This window comes from Aulonocara sp. 'chitande type north' Nkhata Bay, linkage group LG17 (genome assembly GCF_057382095.1).
Source record: "Aulonocara sp. 'chitande type north' Nkhata Bay isolate Kocher_YH1m ecotype deep benthic linkage group LG17, A_spYH_male_GT1.1, whole genome shotgun sequence".
In the NCBI taxonomy this organism is placed as follows: Eukaryota; Metazoa; Chordata; class Actinopteri; order Cichliformes; family Cichlidae; genus Aulonocara; species Aulonocara sp. 'chitande type north' Nkhata Bay.
This window is the reverse complement of record NC_141360.1, coordinates 4,273,814-4,290,863: the sequence shown is the minus strand read 5'-3', so window position 1 is coordinate 4,290,863 and position 17,050 is coordinate 4,273,814. Positions and strand designations below refer to the sequence as shown.

Here is a 17,050-nt window from a genome sequence, read left to right as displayed (position 1 = left end):
CCAATGCATTAACTCATTATTCTTGCTTATTATTATTTCACATTTTTTTCTCACATTTCACACTTTCAATAAAGTAGCATAATTCAGCCAATATTGAGAGTTTACAGTCCAGTGTATTGTTGTAGTTTATGTGGAGCACTCTCAATCAGAGTTCAAAAGTATCACAAAATAGATACATTTGAAATCCACAATGGTGTGGATTTATTTAGTTATTTTTATTTTTTTTACTGCACTACAAACATCTTAGTACATTTAAAAAGAGAAAAAAAAAACCCAAAATGATTACATGCAAAATCCAGTGTTATTCTATTAAACAAAAATCCTGTCCAGAGTGGAGGTTTGCACTCAGAGTGCTTCTTGTTGTTATATCCCATCAATCTCTAGCCTGGATAAAGGAAAAATATAGTAAGTGTGATTACAACACTTACTAGAAATATAAGATTTAAAACAATTAATTTAGCATGGTTCCAAAGCCTATGATAAAGAACAGATGAAGCTAAACATCTCTGCATCATTTTTCTTGAACCATTTATGTTCTCCTCTTGTCTCCATGGCTACAGCCAGGTTACAGTCCCCAGTGTCTGTGTCATCGGCCCAGTTCTCATAGCAGACAAGCTGGTCATTGACCCAGAACCACAGATCAAGAGCACAGCTGTAGCGCAGTCCCAGCCAGATGTGGGGTGTGCTGGCATTCTTGGCTTTCTCTTGCACCAGTTCCTGCTGTTCAAGGTTTGTGATGGAGACCAGGTCACGATGGTGCTTTCTGCAGTAATTTACAGCCTCATCCCAGTTTTTCCTTTCATTGATCAGGATCAACTTTTCTGCCATGAACAAACAGATGTTCAGTTCAAATTAAATGAAATCAGGTTTCTAGATTTTCTACCTCAAATACAAAAATACATGAGGAACAAACAAAAGAATACAAAAAACTAAACAAATTTCATAAAAATAAGTGTTGGACAGTTTGTCATATTTTTTACTTTCCTGCTGTAAGTTTTTCCAGCTTAGAATTTTCAATTTACTTTATTAAAGTCTTATTATTTAAATTTAAGTGAGCCTTTTTTATATTTAATTTTCTTTTAATCAGGAGGATTTAGAAACAAGAATTATTTCTCATTATAGCTGTAAATCTAGAACCTATTAGAAACAGTAGCGATACCCACACTCAGAAACTAATATGACCCCTGTGACTCAGGTTCCTGATGAAAGGAGGCTGCATTATGTGTCTGGGGTGTAGCTCTATCTCCATAACAGCTTGCATTATTTAGCTTTATGATGAAACATATAACAACCTCTTCGTGTAAAGCTTTTCCATGAGACGAAGAAAGATTAGTTTAGCTTTAACATTTATTCCTCAGTAAGAAAACTGACAGAAACCAGATGTGAAAAATGAATCTTTGTAAATCTCACCATCGTAGCAGAAGAAAGGCTTTCTGGTGTTACAATCATCAGCTTTCCATTTTCTTTCTTTGTTTAATTCAGTCATCGCACATTTCCTGGTGCCGTTGTCAGTTTCAGACAGCTCTTCAGGTAACTCACCAACATCTCTCCAGTGTCTGTAAGAATAATTACTCCCATCTGACCACCTCCAGGTGTCTCTGAACAGGCCGATCCATGATCGTGGTTCATCAGAACTCTTAAATGTACTGACTGCTTTGTTTAACTGTTCTGCTCCACTGGCCAGGTCTGTGTGGTTCTCTCTGCAGTAGCTCTGAGCCTCACGCCACTTTTTTTTATTGTCAATGAAATGTAGTGATTTGTTTTGTTCTGTGTAATAAAGAGAAAGACAAGACTCATAAGAAATGTGCATTTCTATCTTTAAATGTATCTTTAAATTGATTTTCTAAAGACACAACTTAAAATAGCTCGAAACCTTCAAAACTAAACTATCAACATTATGGGAATAACCACAGCTGTGACATTATGCTCAGGATGACTTTGCTCTGTGTGGCAGAGAAACAGTTTTCTGATCAAAGGTCTGGTATGAAATTTTGTGTAATGACATTTGGCACCACGAGATGGTTCAGCAAAGCAAAGAACAGTGTCCTGGTGTAACATGAGAGGCAGAGAAAGCACCGTGGGAGGACGGGTATTCAAATGAGCAGGATAGCACACAGGGGCTAAAACACCAGCAGCCAATTATCGCATCTTCTCATTTTCATTAGAGATGAGCTGTAGATATGTTTAAATATAAACACTTTGTTTAATTAATACAATTATTGTCAAATATTCTCACCATTATAGCAGATAAAGGGGTAACCATGAGAAGAACCAATATCCAACAACCCACCAGAGCTGTCAATCACTACACAGTTCTCAAGATATCCGCCTCCATCATTAGGTTCATTTCCACTCCAATTCATCTCCTTAGCATTGAACTCGACTCCTGGCAGAGACCAGTGCCACCTCCTGTTTTCTTTTCCTGAGATGCTGTACAGCCCAATCCAGGCGTTTTCTTGATTCTCTGTAGAATCTGTGTACAGTGTCTTCATATATGTTATGTTAGGCACTGTGGCCAGGTCTTTATATCCTTCTCTACAGTAGCGCTGAGCTTCGTCCCAAGTTTTAGGCTCTTTAATAAAATAGTACTCATAGCGCTGGCATAAAATCAAGGAACACTGACCTAAAAACACACAAAAAAAAAAAAAAAAAAACACAGGTCATTCAGAAATCTACTGATGGCAAGTTTTGTGAGCAGTTCACAGAAACCCTGCACTAATCTGAAGTGATGCAAATCTGCTGTTTTTACTGTTAAACTGATCGACTTACCCATCAGCATGAGCAGAAAAAGCCTCCGGTGCATATTTCCTCTGTTTGATAAAACTAAGATTTAAAAGACAGATAAACAACCATCAAAGTTAATATAACTGCACCACTCTCACAGATAATAGGGTAATATAGGTAAGGTAATATATGAGTAAGAAAACATGCAGTTTATTTTGCACTGTAAAAAATACATTACACATGAGGGGAATAGCTACTTTAAAAATGTTTTTGAGTCTTTTAAAAATCAGCAGAAATACAGAATAAATACTGTAAGTTTAATGTAAAGCCAGTGCTGAGCTAACAATGTAAATTGAGACTGAAGTTTGAACTTACATCTGATTATTCTTCTTTCCTTGCTTCAGTCCGATGCCTCTGCGTGTTGTGTTAAAGAAACCTGCAGTCAGTAACATGTCTCTGCTTCAACAAAGATCATTCTATGGGACTCATTTAAATATTCCAACAAGATGGTCATAACAGAGGTAATATAATACTAATATTTACATAATGTCAAACAAAGAGAGGGTGTTATTTAAAATAATTTACTTTAACAACATGCTTCCTTCTCTCAGAGGTATTTATATATAATAAAACTTATAATAAAACTCAACTAACTGCATGTCTTTACTGTTTGCATTTTGAAGGTTCTTTGGAAGGTTCATAAATAAAATTAGACTACTGAAACAGAACTTAACGAGCTACACAAATCAATATGAGCTATGATGTAAGGTATGCACGTATGCTGAGATGTATGCAAGTGTTGTAAATGCAACAAACAACAAAGAGTAAAGAAAAAGCAGTACAGGAAGATTTATAGTCTGGGAACCAAAGGCCCAGTTGGCACTGATGAACCCTGCTGCACCCACCAGATCTGAAACACTTTAGAGAAGGTTTAAAACAATGAGCAGGGTTCATCACACCTCTCCCAAAAAAGAAAGGTCCCACAGGAACCCCCACAAAATCCAATTCAGCAGCACATTTTAAGTTTACTCATTACCTGATTGATAGTGCGCACGTTTGAGATGTCTAATAGCCAGAAATTCTTAATTGGCTGAATCTTACTGAATGTGTGTGTATATGTGCAAATGTGCATGAACACAGTTTGGCAAACTGGCAAAAGTCCTTTTCAGCTACTACAACGAGTCTGCTATGATACAGCATTAGATCCTCTGAAGAGAGCTGTGTTTAGCCTCATAATAGTGTTTAGCTATGGCATACTCCTTGTTTGTTTAAGTGCTCTCTATGTGGTTCCAGTACAAGCTTGACCACCGGTGTATTTGAGCACACAGATAACTGATGTTGTGTTGCAGTTTGTGAACTGTTTAACAGACGACGTCTTTCCACTGTGTGGATGAGTAAAAAACATCTGAAGCATCGTTCAGTTTATTTGAACAATATTGACAAGATGATCCCTAACTGTCTGAGCTCCTTAAAATAATAAGACGGGAAGTTGCTCCAGTATCAGCACTCAGCAATGCTTCAGTCTCTAGAGTGTGCCAGTGTCTGCAATGCGTATTGTTAAGCTGCTGATAACAGTGGTTGAACTCAGAGATGAAGGTTAGTCTTTCTGTTTTTCCAGTTGGAGTTCAGATCTGGACGATATTAAAGCTTGTAGGCTCTCCCAATTAAAGAAACCTGCACCTCCCAGTTCTTTGTCTGTCAGCATTAAATCCGAACTTTGATCAGACAATATCTTCTACATCAGTCACAGAACTTCTTAGAATGGCTAAAAAGGGCTGACATCACGTGGGCCTATGGTGGGCCTGCCTCAACAGGGGGCATCAAAAGGGTAAAACATAACATTAGTTTTTCTGGTTGACTGATACAGCTGTCTCAGGGCCTCATGGGGACTGTGCAGTTAAGCTCATGGTAGTGAAACTAAAAGGAGGAATGAAAGAATAGGAAAAAAAAGTTCTGCTCTTCTCCCCTCTGCTCTTCTTCCCTTTTCTGGGAGGCAATGGGGAGGTAGAGCGTACAGTCCAATCCGGCGGGGAGGTGTGGGAAGCCAGATCGGGCGCCCCCCTTCCGGCTCTCCTCTCTCCTATCTTATCTTACTTACTTGTCTTACATCTCTCTATCACCTTTTCTGTCCCTTTTGAAGAAATGAGGCTCCATAAATTTTAAAGAGGTAAGTATTTCTCAGTTGCATTGAATAGATAGAATAAACTGTAGAAAATTAAACATTAGAAAGAAGAAGAGAAATAAAAATTTTACATAAACCAGTGACAACCCTGATCAACCCTGGCAGGGCCTCCTTGGATGAGGGTGTCTAGTGATAATGGCCGAAACACCCGATGAATCAAAGGTCCACTACCGACGATGTGTCCCAAATTGTAAAATTATAATATAGATCAGATCTCTAAACCTAACCAAGTAAAAATGGCAGATTAGCTTAGGCCAAAGAACGAAAGTTGAGGCACACAACGATGTGTGCAGCTGGTAAAGTTTCTGGGCTGCTTTTCCTCATAACTGTAACATCTGGTCCTTTTACTGAATAAATCTATTTACTCACTCAGTATTTCCGATTGCTCACCACAGTATCCAGACCGTTGATCCACAGATTCCTGCACAGCAAGAAAGAGCGGGTAAGTGTTGTGGCAGGTCAATTAAGTAGTGGCTCTTAACAAGGTGATCACAGACATTTGTGTGATTAAAAGCTCTCATAATGAAGTTTATTCACTGAGGAGGAACGTTAAGAGCACAAATAATGTTGAAAGTTTTCCATGGTTTTATTTAAATTTTGTTTATATCTGTGTAAATGATTGTATGAATATTTTCATAAATCCTTCAGGGATGCCAGCCCGAGCTTAAAGCCACTCTGCCTCAGTAATTATTACAAAGAGTAAGGCCAGACTTACTGAACAGAATAGATATTTTCACAGTTTTGAACCGTTTGCCCTCCAAATTTGTGAGTCTTGAGTCAGTTCTGGGGAACTGATTTTGGAATCAAATCAAACACTTTCATGAAAATGATGAAAACTTTAATTGTGTTTGTGTATTTGTGACTGTAACATGTCATTTCACACCAAAAAGTGCAAGTGACGGGCCTTTAGTTTCCCGTCACTTGCATTTAGGATACAAATGGTAAATGGTAAATGGCCTGTATTTATATAGCGCTTTACTAGTCCCTAAGGACCCCAAAGCGCTTTACATATCCAGTCATCCACCCATTCACACACACATTCACACACTGGTGATGGCAAGCTACATTGTAGCCACAGCCACCCTGGGGCGCACTGACAGAGGCGAAAAGTCTTTCTGAACCAGGAGTCAGTGTCGTGCGTGACACAACCTGGCAGTGTCCGTGTGCACACACTGGCTCTGTTTCTTATGAGAGTTTGGCACTATAACTTAGTATTTTGCAATAAGGGTTTTAAGCCCACAGCCTGTTTGCACAAGAATGTGCACACATTGTGTGGGCAAGAGCAAACATAGAGAGGGGTTGTTAACATCGGAATAACTGTCAAGAATACGTCTTAACTTGCTGATTGTTTAGGAATCCTGTTCTTGCTCAGTATTACTATTTGAAGAGTCTCTGTTATCATTTCCACTTGAGAAAGTTGTAATCTCCACAACTTTCTGTGCAATTATTCATTAAACTGTTCAAGGATGCAAAGAATAATCTGTGTAACTGATAACATTTAAGTGTTTTCACAGCTGTGGAGATTAACACAAGGCTTCCAGCTTAATGGTGTTTGATGACATTTTAGAGAATGGAAGTATTCATATCAGCTGAAAGAGAAACACATCTATCAGGTAACCACAAGAAGTATGTGTGTATATTCATGTAACATCTACGTTGTGTCAAGCCAGTATTTTGGATTTTTTTGCAAGTTATGCATAACTTTAAAGTATACAACAATTCCCCCTGGTACAGTTTTTGCAAAAGCACATGCACACTGCCCCCAGCATTGGGACCATCATGGTTCTGAGCACTGCAGCAGCGGTCTCTCACTGTCTTGTGTGCTCACGGACAGACTTTGGCAACACAACAGTAACACATTTTTACAGGTGTGTAAGGTTGAGAACAAAATGAATGATCCAACTTCATTTGTTTCAGTTCCGTAGAAATATTTTTGACAGCTTTTTGTTTCACTCTATATTGACTTATGTCAACATTTTTGTGGGCCTACAAAAAAATGTTGATGATAGTTGATAACTGAGGAAATTTGCTTTAAGTGCCGCTCCTCAGAGTACACTGTTTAATTCTCTCACAGCCTAAAAGGTGACAACAGCACTTCCATCTACATCAGGTAAGACAAATTAAAATTTAACATGGCAACTTATATGTTGTTTAAGTATATAAGTTTAAATATTATAAGTAATGATAGATATTTATCCAAAAAGTGTGATTTAATAAGGAAAAAAAGTTCTTTTTTAATTTATTATTTTTCAGTTTCAAAGTTATTGAAATTGCTATAGTTTGGATTGGAGGATAAAGAAGTATACTGAAGGGATTTATCCCTATTAAAATATTAATAAATGCACACATATGAATCAGAATGCACTACAACAAATTTTGTCCCTGCCTTTTTAAAAACTTATATATTTGTACCTTTAAAATGAAGGACTTGGAATGTAGCTGACTAAATTTTTACTGGCCATTGTGGAACATCATGTTCTTATCAAGTTGACTCTTTCTGTGCACAGCGCTTAATAAATGAATTTTACTTACCAACAAAGAATTTCCATATGGATGCATTCACAGTAAACTGATTTCATTTTGTACAATGTTATATCTTCTTGAAGGATCCACAGTGGCAATCCTGATTTACATGAAACCATATTTATGATATTTAGAAACATGGAGCATAGAGGGTGTTTTATATTTGTGTGTTTGTTCTTTATTCCAATTTTTTTTTAAACATATACAGCACATATTCAGATCCAATCAGGTCATCATCTGCAGCCCAATGACAGAGCCGTCGTCAGCAGAGTGGGGCTCTGGCCTCTTTGACTGCATGGAAGACAAGTTGTCTTGTAAGAATCAATACTGGACTTTAACTTGTATTTTTGATATGTGTAAAAAATGCCAATATTTTACTATTTGTGTCATGATTTTCAGGTTGCTATGCTTTTTGGTGCTGGCCATGCTATGCGATCACCATTTCAAAATCACTTGGAGAGAACCCTTTCCTCCCGATTTTGGACATGTGCTCCCCTGGGGCACTATCGATCCTCGGGATACCATTGTTTGTTGCTCCCGTAGCCTTGTCATTCAGGATTGCCATGAGAAAGAAATATGGAATTGAGGTATGACACCAATAAAACAATTTTCAATTTTTTTTAACAGATACCATTTATAAGATGCATTTCTTCATCTAGAAATGCAGATTTATAAAAATCTTTACACAAAATAATTTTAATAAACAACCAAGAATGTAAAAAAACACATTTAATGTAACATTGCAAACCTAAGTGCAGTTATCTATAATGCAAATATTATGTTATAATTAAAAGATAGAAATAACAAACAGCTATTTCCTCCATAGGGGACTCTCCAGAGAGACATCGTACACACTTGTTTCTGCAACCTATGTGTCTGGTGTCAGATTGATCGTGAGCTAAAACGTCGTAAGAATAGCTCTACTGTGCTATCTCAAAATCCTGTGACTGCACAACCTGGAGCCACTGGAAAGTAATTGTAACCAAAAAGTACAAAATTAAAATACATGCACCTCATGTACTTACGTATTTCCCTTTCTCTTACTTTCTGCTACAATAAAGAGTTTTAGCGAATTTCTGTTGTCCAAACAAACATTTTTATTGAAAACAATAACAATGCGATGTAATGTAATTATGATTCAACTATTTGAAAATTGTACTGCACTGCTGAATTATGTTTGGGTACAAAGTTAATATTATAACTGTTATTCATCTACCTGGCTATAAATCTAAAGGCTACTAATGTGTGCATGTAAGTATCTCTCAATTAGACACAATAAACAAATAAATCAAAGTAACATCTTTTTTTTTGTCTCTAATGATGAAGAACTTTAAAGCAAAGTAAATATTAAGCTCCAATTATTGGCAAGCTCAATGTTAGAATAGCATCACTCTCACTGATGGTGAGAAGAAGCCTGTGCTGTGTGTTATTTGAACTTTCTGTGGTGTTTGTGACTGGTGTTTAGTTACACCAGTGTTCCCATCATATTATGTTCAGTATTTATCTCTTATATTTTGGGTAATTTCCTATTTTATTAGCTGGTTTTCTGTTGTGTTCTGGTTCCACCTTTTCATTGTCTTAATTGTCTACACCTGTCCTGTTCTGCCAGCTGTATCCACTTCCCCGATTATCTTTCATGGCGTGTGTGTGTGTGTGTGTGTGTGTGTGTGTGTGTGTGTGTGTGTGTGTGAGAGAGAGAGAGAGAGAGAGAGAGAGAGAGAGAGAGAGAGCCTGTCTGACTCAGATCACACAGCTGTCCTATTTTTGAAAAGCCGTCTTTCCTTTGTTGCATCATCTGTTTTTATCTCTCTGTGTTTTTGGTTTATCATTTGGGCTGAAACTATGGACTACTAAATGTTCTAGAAACTGAGCATAACCTGAGTTTTGTAGGAATCTCTGCCTGCCATATCAGCATTTGTGGTCCTTATAATCACTTAACAATGCACTCAATCAATCTAAGATGATTCAAATATGTAATTTTTATTGGTAAAATGATCTACTTACCCACCAGAATGAGCAGGCAAACCAGCACTGCATGTTTTTTGAAACTAATATGTTAACTGTAAATGTTGCTGTCATTTTTGTCATGGATCAATAAAAACTGGACAAAGTTGTGACTAATTGAACATTACAAGACAGGAAGAAAAACAGAATACACTGACACAGGACACAGACTGTCAAAGTAAAACAGGAAACTAACACAGAGACGCAGACATGACAAGGGGCACAGCAAACCTGGAACACAGAGACAGAAACAGAAGGACTCTAAATAACACTGAAACCAAAGACTAGAGATTCTAAATAAGACAAAAGCAAAGACTATTAATAATAAACAACACAAAACGCTGGGTCACCGATGCAGGACCATGACAGAAATATGGAAACTGTAAACAAAAAAGAACAAACATATAGATGAAAATAATGCAGCTAAGTATAAACAAAGAAGATTAGACAAATAAATGCTTCAACAACCACTGACTTATTGCAATGCTCTTACTCTGTGGAAACTATATGAAAAAAAATCTAATTTTAAACAAAGAAAGAAAAACTACTTTAAACTTCAACCTACATATTATAAATTTTGAAAAGCACCACAAAGTTTTAATGTATATTTGATTATTTGTGTTTCCTTGCTTCTCTCTGATGTCTCTATTTGATGTGTTAATGAAGGCTGCATTCAATAAAGTTCCTCATCCTGCTCCAACAGAGAAGACTCTGTTGAATGGATTTGAATATGCAAACAAGAACTCTAAGCTGGCCAAACACCAGGCAATATAATAACAATATTTACATAATGTAATGGAAAACAGGACAGACAAGAAGCCAAACCTGCTGTTTGACATGCTGAAAGACACAACTAAAAACATCCTTTCTGTTAGAGCAATGGTAAAAGACTAAATTAAATGAATGTTTTTAATAATTGAGATTTGTTTTTCTTTGTAGTTGTGGTCATTCTGAAAACTGACCAACAAGTTAAACAACAAGAAAGTATTTGTGTAGAAGATAAACTAAATTCATGCTGATAATCAAGTTTATAATCTTAAATCTAGAACACTTTTCTGTGTTCTAGATGTGTTCATATCTATTTTAACTACAACTTCTTAATGATGCTGCTGACATAGTTTGAATACTAGTAGTAGCAGAAAGTAGCATGTAACTAAAGACGTATGGAAAGTTTACAATCCAACACGCTGGACAGAGTTTATTTGTGTCGTCAATAATCATTTAAAATTATTGTAAAACATTTCTTTCCAGGAATTTTATTGAGAATATACAGAAAAATAAAAATGTGTGGACGGTTAAATTATGGCTGACAGCTGCTGCTGGAAATTTTTAAGAGGTAAATATTTTTAACCCAATAATATCATAGTGGTCACTTTTTTTCTACTCAGAAGAGGCACCATTTACACAAATGTTCAGTCAGTCCATAGAAAAACATGTCAGTGTGGTTTAACTCAGAAACTCTGATGAGCGCACAGAGACACTCATGATGTGTCTCTGTGTGCACGTCTTCAGGTATTCCTGTCAGTTCACCGTGTTTAAGGGTTTTTCATGTTTTAGTTTTAGATCACCCAGTTTAGGTTATTGTTTCGTTTCACCCATGCCCTTCATTTGTATTTATTTTACCAGCCTTAGTAAACTGCTCGTTTTCTGTTACTCCACGTCACGTTTCACTTTCTGTTTTGGTCTGCATTTGAGTCCTTTTTTGCTACACATACAGTCTGCCACTGCCAGCATAGCACACAGTGTGTCTCTGTGTGCTTTGCTAATGAAGTCTGCACTCAGTAAAATATTCCATTCTGCTCCAGTAAAGAGGATTTTATTGTGTGCATTTGGATATCATCATACAAACAGTGCTACAATAACAATATTTGCATCATATCATTAAATGGAGAGCAAACACGATGTTGAACTTTGGATCAACCACCCCCCCAAAACCAGTCATTTCTGATGGGACTACATTTAATGAAAAATAGGCGAATGAGTTGTTTTTTTTTACTTTTTGAGATGTATTTTGGAAAAAAATAAATAAAACTTCAGATTTCTAAGAAACATTAACAATTTCTTATTCCTTCAGAATAAACAATGATCTTTGTTAATTTATTTTCAAATGATACCTAACGTTCATCCGACAGCTTTCATTACTAGTAAAAATCTTCATTTTTTTTGACTCTCTGCTGTGTTAATATTAAAGTGGTGCAAACACATTAGTCACTTTTCTGCACATTTATTTTATGCTGGCTTTAAAATCCGAGTGAGGAATTTGGCAACAGTGAATGTATCCAATGCATTAACTCATTATTCTTGCTTATTATTATTTCACATTTTTTTCTCACATTTCACACTTTCAATAAAGTAGCATAATTCAGCCAATATTGAGAGTTTACAGTCCAGTGTATTGTTGTAGTTTATGTGGAGCACTCTCAATCAGAGTTCAAAAGTATCACAAAATAGATACATTTGAAATCCACAATGGTGTGGATTTATTTAGTTATTTTTATTTTTTTTACTGCACTACAAACATCTTAGTACATTTAAAAAGAGAAAAAAACGAAAATGATTACATGCAAAATCCAGCGTTATTGTATTAAACAAAAATCCTGTCCAGAGTGGAGGTTTGCACTCAGAGTGCTTCTTGTTGTTATATCCCATCAATCTCTAGCCTGGATAAAGGAAAAATATAGTAAGTGTGATTACAACACTTACTAGAAATATAAGATTTAAAACAATTAAGTTAGCATGGTTTCAAAGCCTATGATAAAGAACAGATGAAGCTAAACATCTCTGCATCATTTTTCTTGAACCATTTATGTTCTCCTCTTGTCTCCATGGCTACAGCCAGGTTACAGTCCCCAGTGTCTGTGTCATTGGCCCAGTTCTCATAGCAGACAAGCTGGTCATTGACCCAGAACCACAGATCAAGAGCACAGCTGTAGCGCAGTCCCAGCCAGATGTGGGGTGTGCTGGCATTCTTGGCTTTCTCTTGCACCAGTTCCTGCTGTTCAAGGTTTGTGATGGAGACGAGGTCACGATGGTGCTTTCTGCAGTAATTTACAGCCTCATCCCAGTTTTTCCTTTCATTGATCAGGATCAACTTTTCTGCCATGAACAAACAGATGTTCAGTTCAAATTAAATGAAATCAGGTTTCTAGATTTTCTACCTCAAATACAAAAATACATGAGGAACAAACAAAAGAATACAAAAAACTAAACAAATTTCATAAAAATAAGTGTTGGACAGTTTGTCATATTTTTTACTTTCCTGCTGTAAGTTTTTCCAGCTTAGAATTTTCAATTTACTTTATTAAAGTCTTATTATTTAAATTTAAGTGAGCCTTTTTATATTTAATTTTCTTTTAATCAGGAGGATTTAGAAACAAGAATTATGTCTCATTATAGCTGTAAATCTAGAACCTATTAGAAACAGTAGCGATACCCACACTCAGAAACTAATATGACCCCTGTGACTCAGGTTCCTAATGAAAGGAGGCTGCATTATGTGCCTGGGGTGTAGCTCTATCTCCATAACAGCTTGCATTATTTAGCTTTATGATGAAACATATACCAACCTCTTCGTGTACAGATTTTCCATGAGACTAAGAAATATTAGTTTAGCTTTAACATTTATTCCTCAGTAAGAAAACTGACAGAAACCAGATGTGAAAAATGAATCTTTGTAAATCTCACCATCGTAGTAGAAGAAAGATTTTCTGGTGTTACAATCATCAGCTTTCCATTTTCCTTCTTTGTTTAATTCAGTCATCGCACATTTCCTGGTGCCGCGGTCAGTTTTAGACAGCTCTTCAGGTAACTCACCAACATCTCTCCAGTGTCTGTAAGAATAATTACTCCCATCTGACCACCTCCAGGTGTCTCTGAACAGGCCGATCCATGATCGTCGTTCATCAGAACTCTTAAATGTACTGACTGCTTCCTTTAACTGTTCTGCTCCACTGGCCAGGTCTGTGTGGTTCTCTCTGCAGTAGCTCTGAGCCTCACGCCACTTTTTTTTATTGTCAATGAAATGTAGTGATTTGTTTTGTTCTGTGTAATAAAGAGAAAGACAAGACTCATAAGAAATGTACATTTCTATCTTTAAATGTATCTTTAACTTGATTTTCTAAAGACACAACTTAAAATAGCTCGAAACCTTCAAAACTAAACTACCAACATTATGGGAATAACCACAGCTGTGACATTATGCTCAGGATGACTTTGCTCTGTGTGGCAGAGAAACAGTTTTCTGATCAAAGGTCTGGTATGAAATTTTGTGTAATGACATTTGGCACCACGAGATGGTTCAGCAAAGCAAATGAACAGTGTCCTGGTGTAACATGAGAGGCAGAGAAAGCACCGTGGGAGGACGGGTATTCAAATGAGCAGGATAGCACACAGGGGCTAAAACACCAGCAGCCAATTATCGCATCTTCTCATTTTCATTAGAGATGAGCTGTAGATATGTTTAAATATAAACACTTTGTTTAATTAATACAATTATTGTCAAATATTCTCACCATTATAGCAGATAAAGCGGTGAACATGAGAACAACCAAAATCCAACAACCCACCAGAGCTGTCAATCACTACACAGTTCTCAAGATGTCCGCCTTTATCATTAGGTTCATTTCCACTCCATTTCACGTCTTTATCATTGAACTCCACTCCTGGCAGAGACCAGTGCCACCTCCTGTTTTCTTTTCCTGAGATGCTGTACAGCCCAATCCAGGCGTTTCCTTGATTCTCTGTAGAATCTGTGTACAGTGTCTTCATATATGTCATGTTAGGCACTGTGGCCAGGTCTTTATATCCTTCTCTACAGTAGCGCTGAGCTTCGTCCCAAGTTTTAGGCTCTTTAATAAAATAGTATTTATAGCCTTGGCATAAAATCAAGGAACACTGACCTAAAAACAACAACAACAAGTTATTCAGAAATCTACTGATGGCAAAAATGTTGTTAACAAAATTATATCCGGAGGGCAGAGGTCCCATAGAGACTGCTCACACATGGTTGTTGACAGAAATTGTGTTTTGGATGTTGTTATCTGACAGGTTTTGTAAGCAGTTCACAGAAACCTTCATTAATCTCAAGTGATGCAGTAAATCTGTGGTTTTTAATGCTAAATTGATCGACTTACCGATCAGGATGAGCAGAAAAAGCCTCCCGTGCATATTTCCTCTGTTTGATGAAACTAAGATTTTAATTGTGTCGATTTTGAGTTAATATAGTTAGATGTTTGAGTTAGATGAGTTCTAAGGAAGACCAGTGAAAGATGGATGAAAAAATCAAGCTGTAAACAGGAACCACAACAAGCAGGACAATTTCAAATAATATGAATAAGAAATTAAAGGTTGGATCCAGTTTCTTTTACATAAAAAAGATTATTATTACAAACCAAGAGAATTCCTACTTTAAAAATTCTTAAAATGTTCATTCTAAAACTAAAAATGCTTTTCATTTTAAAAGTGCAAATCATTTTAATATTAAGCAGAAAATGAGGAAGAAATAAATATTGTAGGTAAAAATGTTAATTTCAACTACAAAGTTTTAACTTACATCTGGTTATTCTTCTGTGCTTCGCTCCGATGCGTCTGCGTGTTGCTGTAAAGAAGACTGCACTTAATAAAATATTCCACTCTGCTTCAACAAAGAGAATTCTGTGGTGCGCATTTAAATATTCCTACTTTTGGTTTAACAGTGGGACTTTGTGTTTACTGGAAGCATATCCGGTTTGTTCTTTTTAAACTTGTTTTTTGTTGCTGTCTCTTCCTCCTGCGTGTGCAGTCCTCCCCATTGACAGTGAACTGTGACAGCTCGCGTCACGTCTTAAGAAACTAAATGATAGAAAAGAGGAAGAAGTGAAATATGCACTGTTGGCTGTCCAGCAAATAAATACAGAAAGTGTCACTTCACAGAAAGACACTTCTGTGGGAGATAAACTAAAATAGTTGTTCATACCGAATTTTTATATTTAAAAATCAGACTTAGGGAAAAACAAAATGTTCTGTGTCATGAAACTTGCTCTTATTACCTGGTTAAATCACCATGGCAACTTATGGTGAACACACAACCTGGTTGAGAGCAGGTTGTAAAATTACAACAGTCTTGCATTTTACTATTTTATATTTCATGTTCTTAGATTTTTATCACAAATTTAACCACCATCAACATTGAAAAGAAAGAAAAAGACCTTCTAGTGTTTAACATGGACATTAATTGAAAATAACTAAAAGGAAACAATAAGATGGGAGCTCAGTCACAAAGCCCTCCTGGTGTTTTACTATATGATTGTAAATATTGGTCTATTTCTTTCTGAAAAGCATAAAAATGAAGTTTAAACTGTCTAAGAATACAAAACTTTATGAGAAATATATTTATTAGTTTTTCATATTCTTTTACTTTGTTAAAACAAAAGCATAGTCCAACATAATTTCAGAGCTACTGTTTAATGTTGATTTACACAAAAAGACCAAACTGGGTAACATGAATCATTTAAAGTACAAGCACACGACTTTTCAGACATTTTTCAGTGGCTTGGCTGACTCGAATGCACCATCTAGTGTTCAAGAAAAAAATTGAAAAAAGAGAAATAAAAGTAGACGGAAACAGAATAATAAACATTTTATGTTAGACACCAAACTAATAATTACATATATGTGGTTTTGAGACACATTAGCTATTATAAGCATATAAATGCTGTGGTGTACTTTGCTGTAAACACCCAGAAAGCTGTAACCTGACCGTTTTTCAACAAATAAAACATTTTTAAGTTTGAAATAACAAAACAAAAAAGGGATTCTTATTCTGTAGTAGGTAGTAGTAAACAATATGCAAAAAACAAAACAAAAAAACAAAAAACCCTTAAGAATAAACACAAAGAGAAATTATCACTGTTAGATGTCATCTGCTTCTAGTTTTGATTTTGATTTTTTGACTTCATAATTACGAGAAATATCAACTCTATAAGCAGTCATTTAGACTGGTTTAAAAGCCTATCGCAGCGAACAGATGAAGTTAAACATCTCTGAATCATTTTTCTTGAACCATTTATGCTCTCCTCCTGTCTCCATGGCTACAGACATGCCACACCGTCCAGCGTGATCCTCATTGGCCCAGTTCTCATAACAGACAACCCGGTCACTGACCCACAGCCACAGTTGAAAAACACAGCTGAAGCGCAGTCCCAGCCACACATACGGTGTGGTGGCGTTCTTCACTTTCTCCTTCACTAATTCTTCCTCTTTGGGATTTGTGATAGAGACCAGATCATGATGGTGCCGCTGGCAGTAAGTTAAGGCCTCATCCCATTTTTTGTTTTCTTTGATCAGAATGAAGTTTTCTGGCATGAACAAACACAGGATGGTCGGTTAAAAGGAAACAAATCAGGACAAAAACAAAAGAAAAAGAATTTAAGCATTTTCTGTTTCAAATCTTTACTCCTCTTGATTTACCCGTGGTAAAATCATTAATGTCATATGACTTGTTACCCAGAGTATACCTCGACCACCCCAAGTTATCGAGAAGATTTCTTTCTTTCTTAAGAATTATTTACATGTAAGTTGCATTACAGGCCCTCACTGACAGAAACTAATGTGACTAATGTGTCTTAAGTTCCTTACAAA

At 36.3% G+C, this 17,050-nt stretch overlaps 3 protein-coding genes and 1 long non-coding RNA gene across 4 annotated transcripts; 1 reads left to right on the top strand and 3 right to left on the bottom strand.

The window, feature by feature from the left end:
• Window positions 1-292: 292 nt before the first annotated feature.
• LOC147309482 (macrophage mannose receptor 1-like) lies at window positions 293-3,404 on the bottom strand. Its single transcript, XM_086268784.1, has 5 exons — window positions 3,100-3,404; window positions 2,770-2,823; window positions 2,237-2,623; window positions 1,411-1,767; window positions 293-821 (listed from the first exon to the last, which is right to left on the bottom strand). Exons 2-5 carry the CDS (start codon window positions 2,801-2,803, stop codon window positions 475-477), a joined length of 1,125 nt encoding a protein of 374 aa, XP_086124910.1. The 5' UTR covers window positions 2,804-2,823; window positions 3,100-3,404; the 3' UTR covers window positions 293-474.
• Window positions 3,405-6,758: 3,354 nt separating this feature from the next.
• Window positions 6,759-8,696, top strand: LOC147309481 (uncharacterized). The gene is made up of 4 exons (XR_015125899.1): window positions 6,759-7,016; window positions 7,638-7,743; window positions 7,829-8,016; window positions 8,256-8,696. It is a non-coding gene; the product is annotated as an uncharacterized LOC147309481 (long non-coding RNA).
• Window positions 8,697-11,288: 2,592 nt separating this feature from the next.
• LOC147309480 (macrophage mannose receptor 1-like) lies at window positions 11,289-15,137 on the bottom strand. Its single transcript, XM_086268702.1, has 6 exons — window positions 15,113-15,137; window positions 14,985-15,029; window positions 14,566-14,680; window positions 13,945-14,331; window positions 13,118-13,474; window positions 11,289-12,529 (listed from the first exon to the last, which is right to left on the bottom strand). Exons 3-6 carry the CDS (start codon window positions 14,597-14,599, stop codon window positions 12,183-12,185), a joined length of 1,125 nt encoding a protein of 374 aa, XP_086124828.1. The 5' UTR covers window positions 14,600-14,680; window positions 14,985-15,029; window positions 15,113-15,137; the 3' UTR covers window positions 11,289-12,182.
• A 1,283-nt stretch (window positions 15,138-16,420) lies between these two features.
• LOC147309479 (snaclec agglucetin subunit alpha-2-like) lies at window positions 16,421-16,774 on the bottom strand. The gene has a single exon (XM_086269876.1). The coding sequence runs from the start codon at window positions 16,772-16,774 to the stop codon at window positions 16,421-16,423; it is 354 nt and encodes a 117-aa protein (XP_086126002.1).
• Window positions 16,775-17,050: the final 276 nt, after the last annotated feature.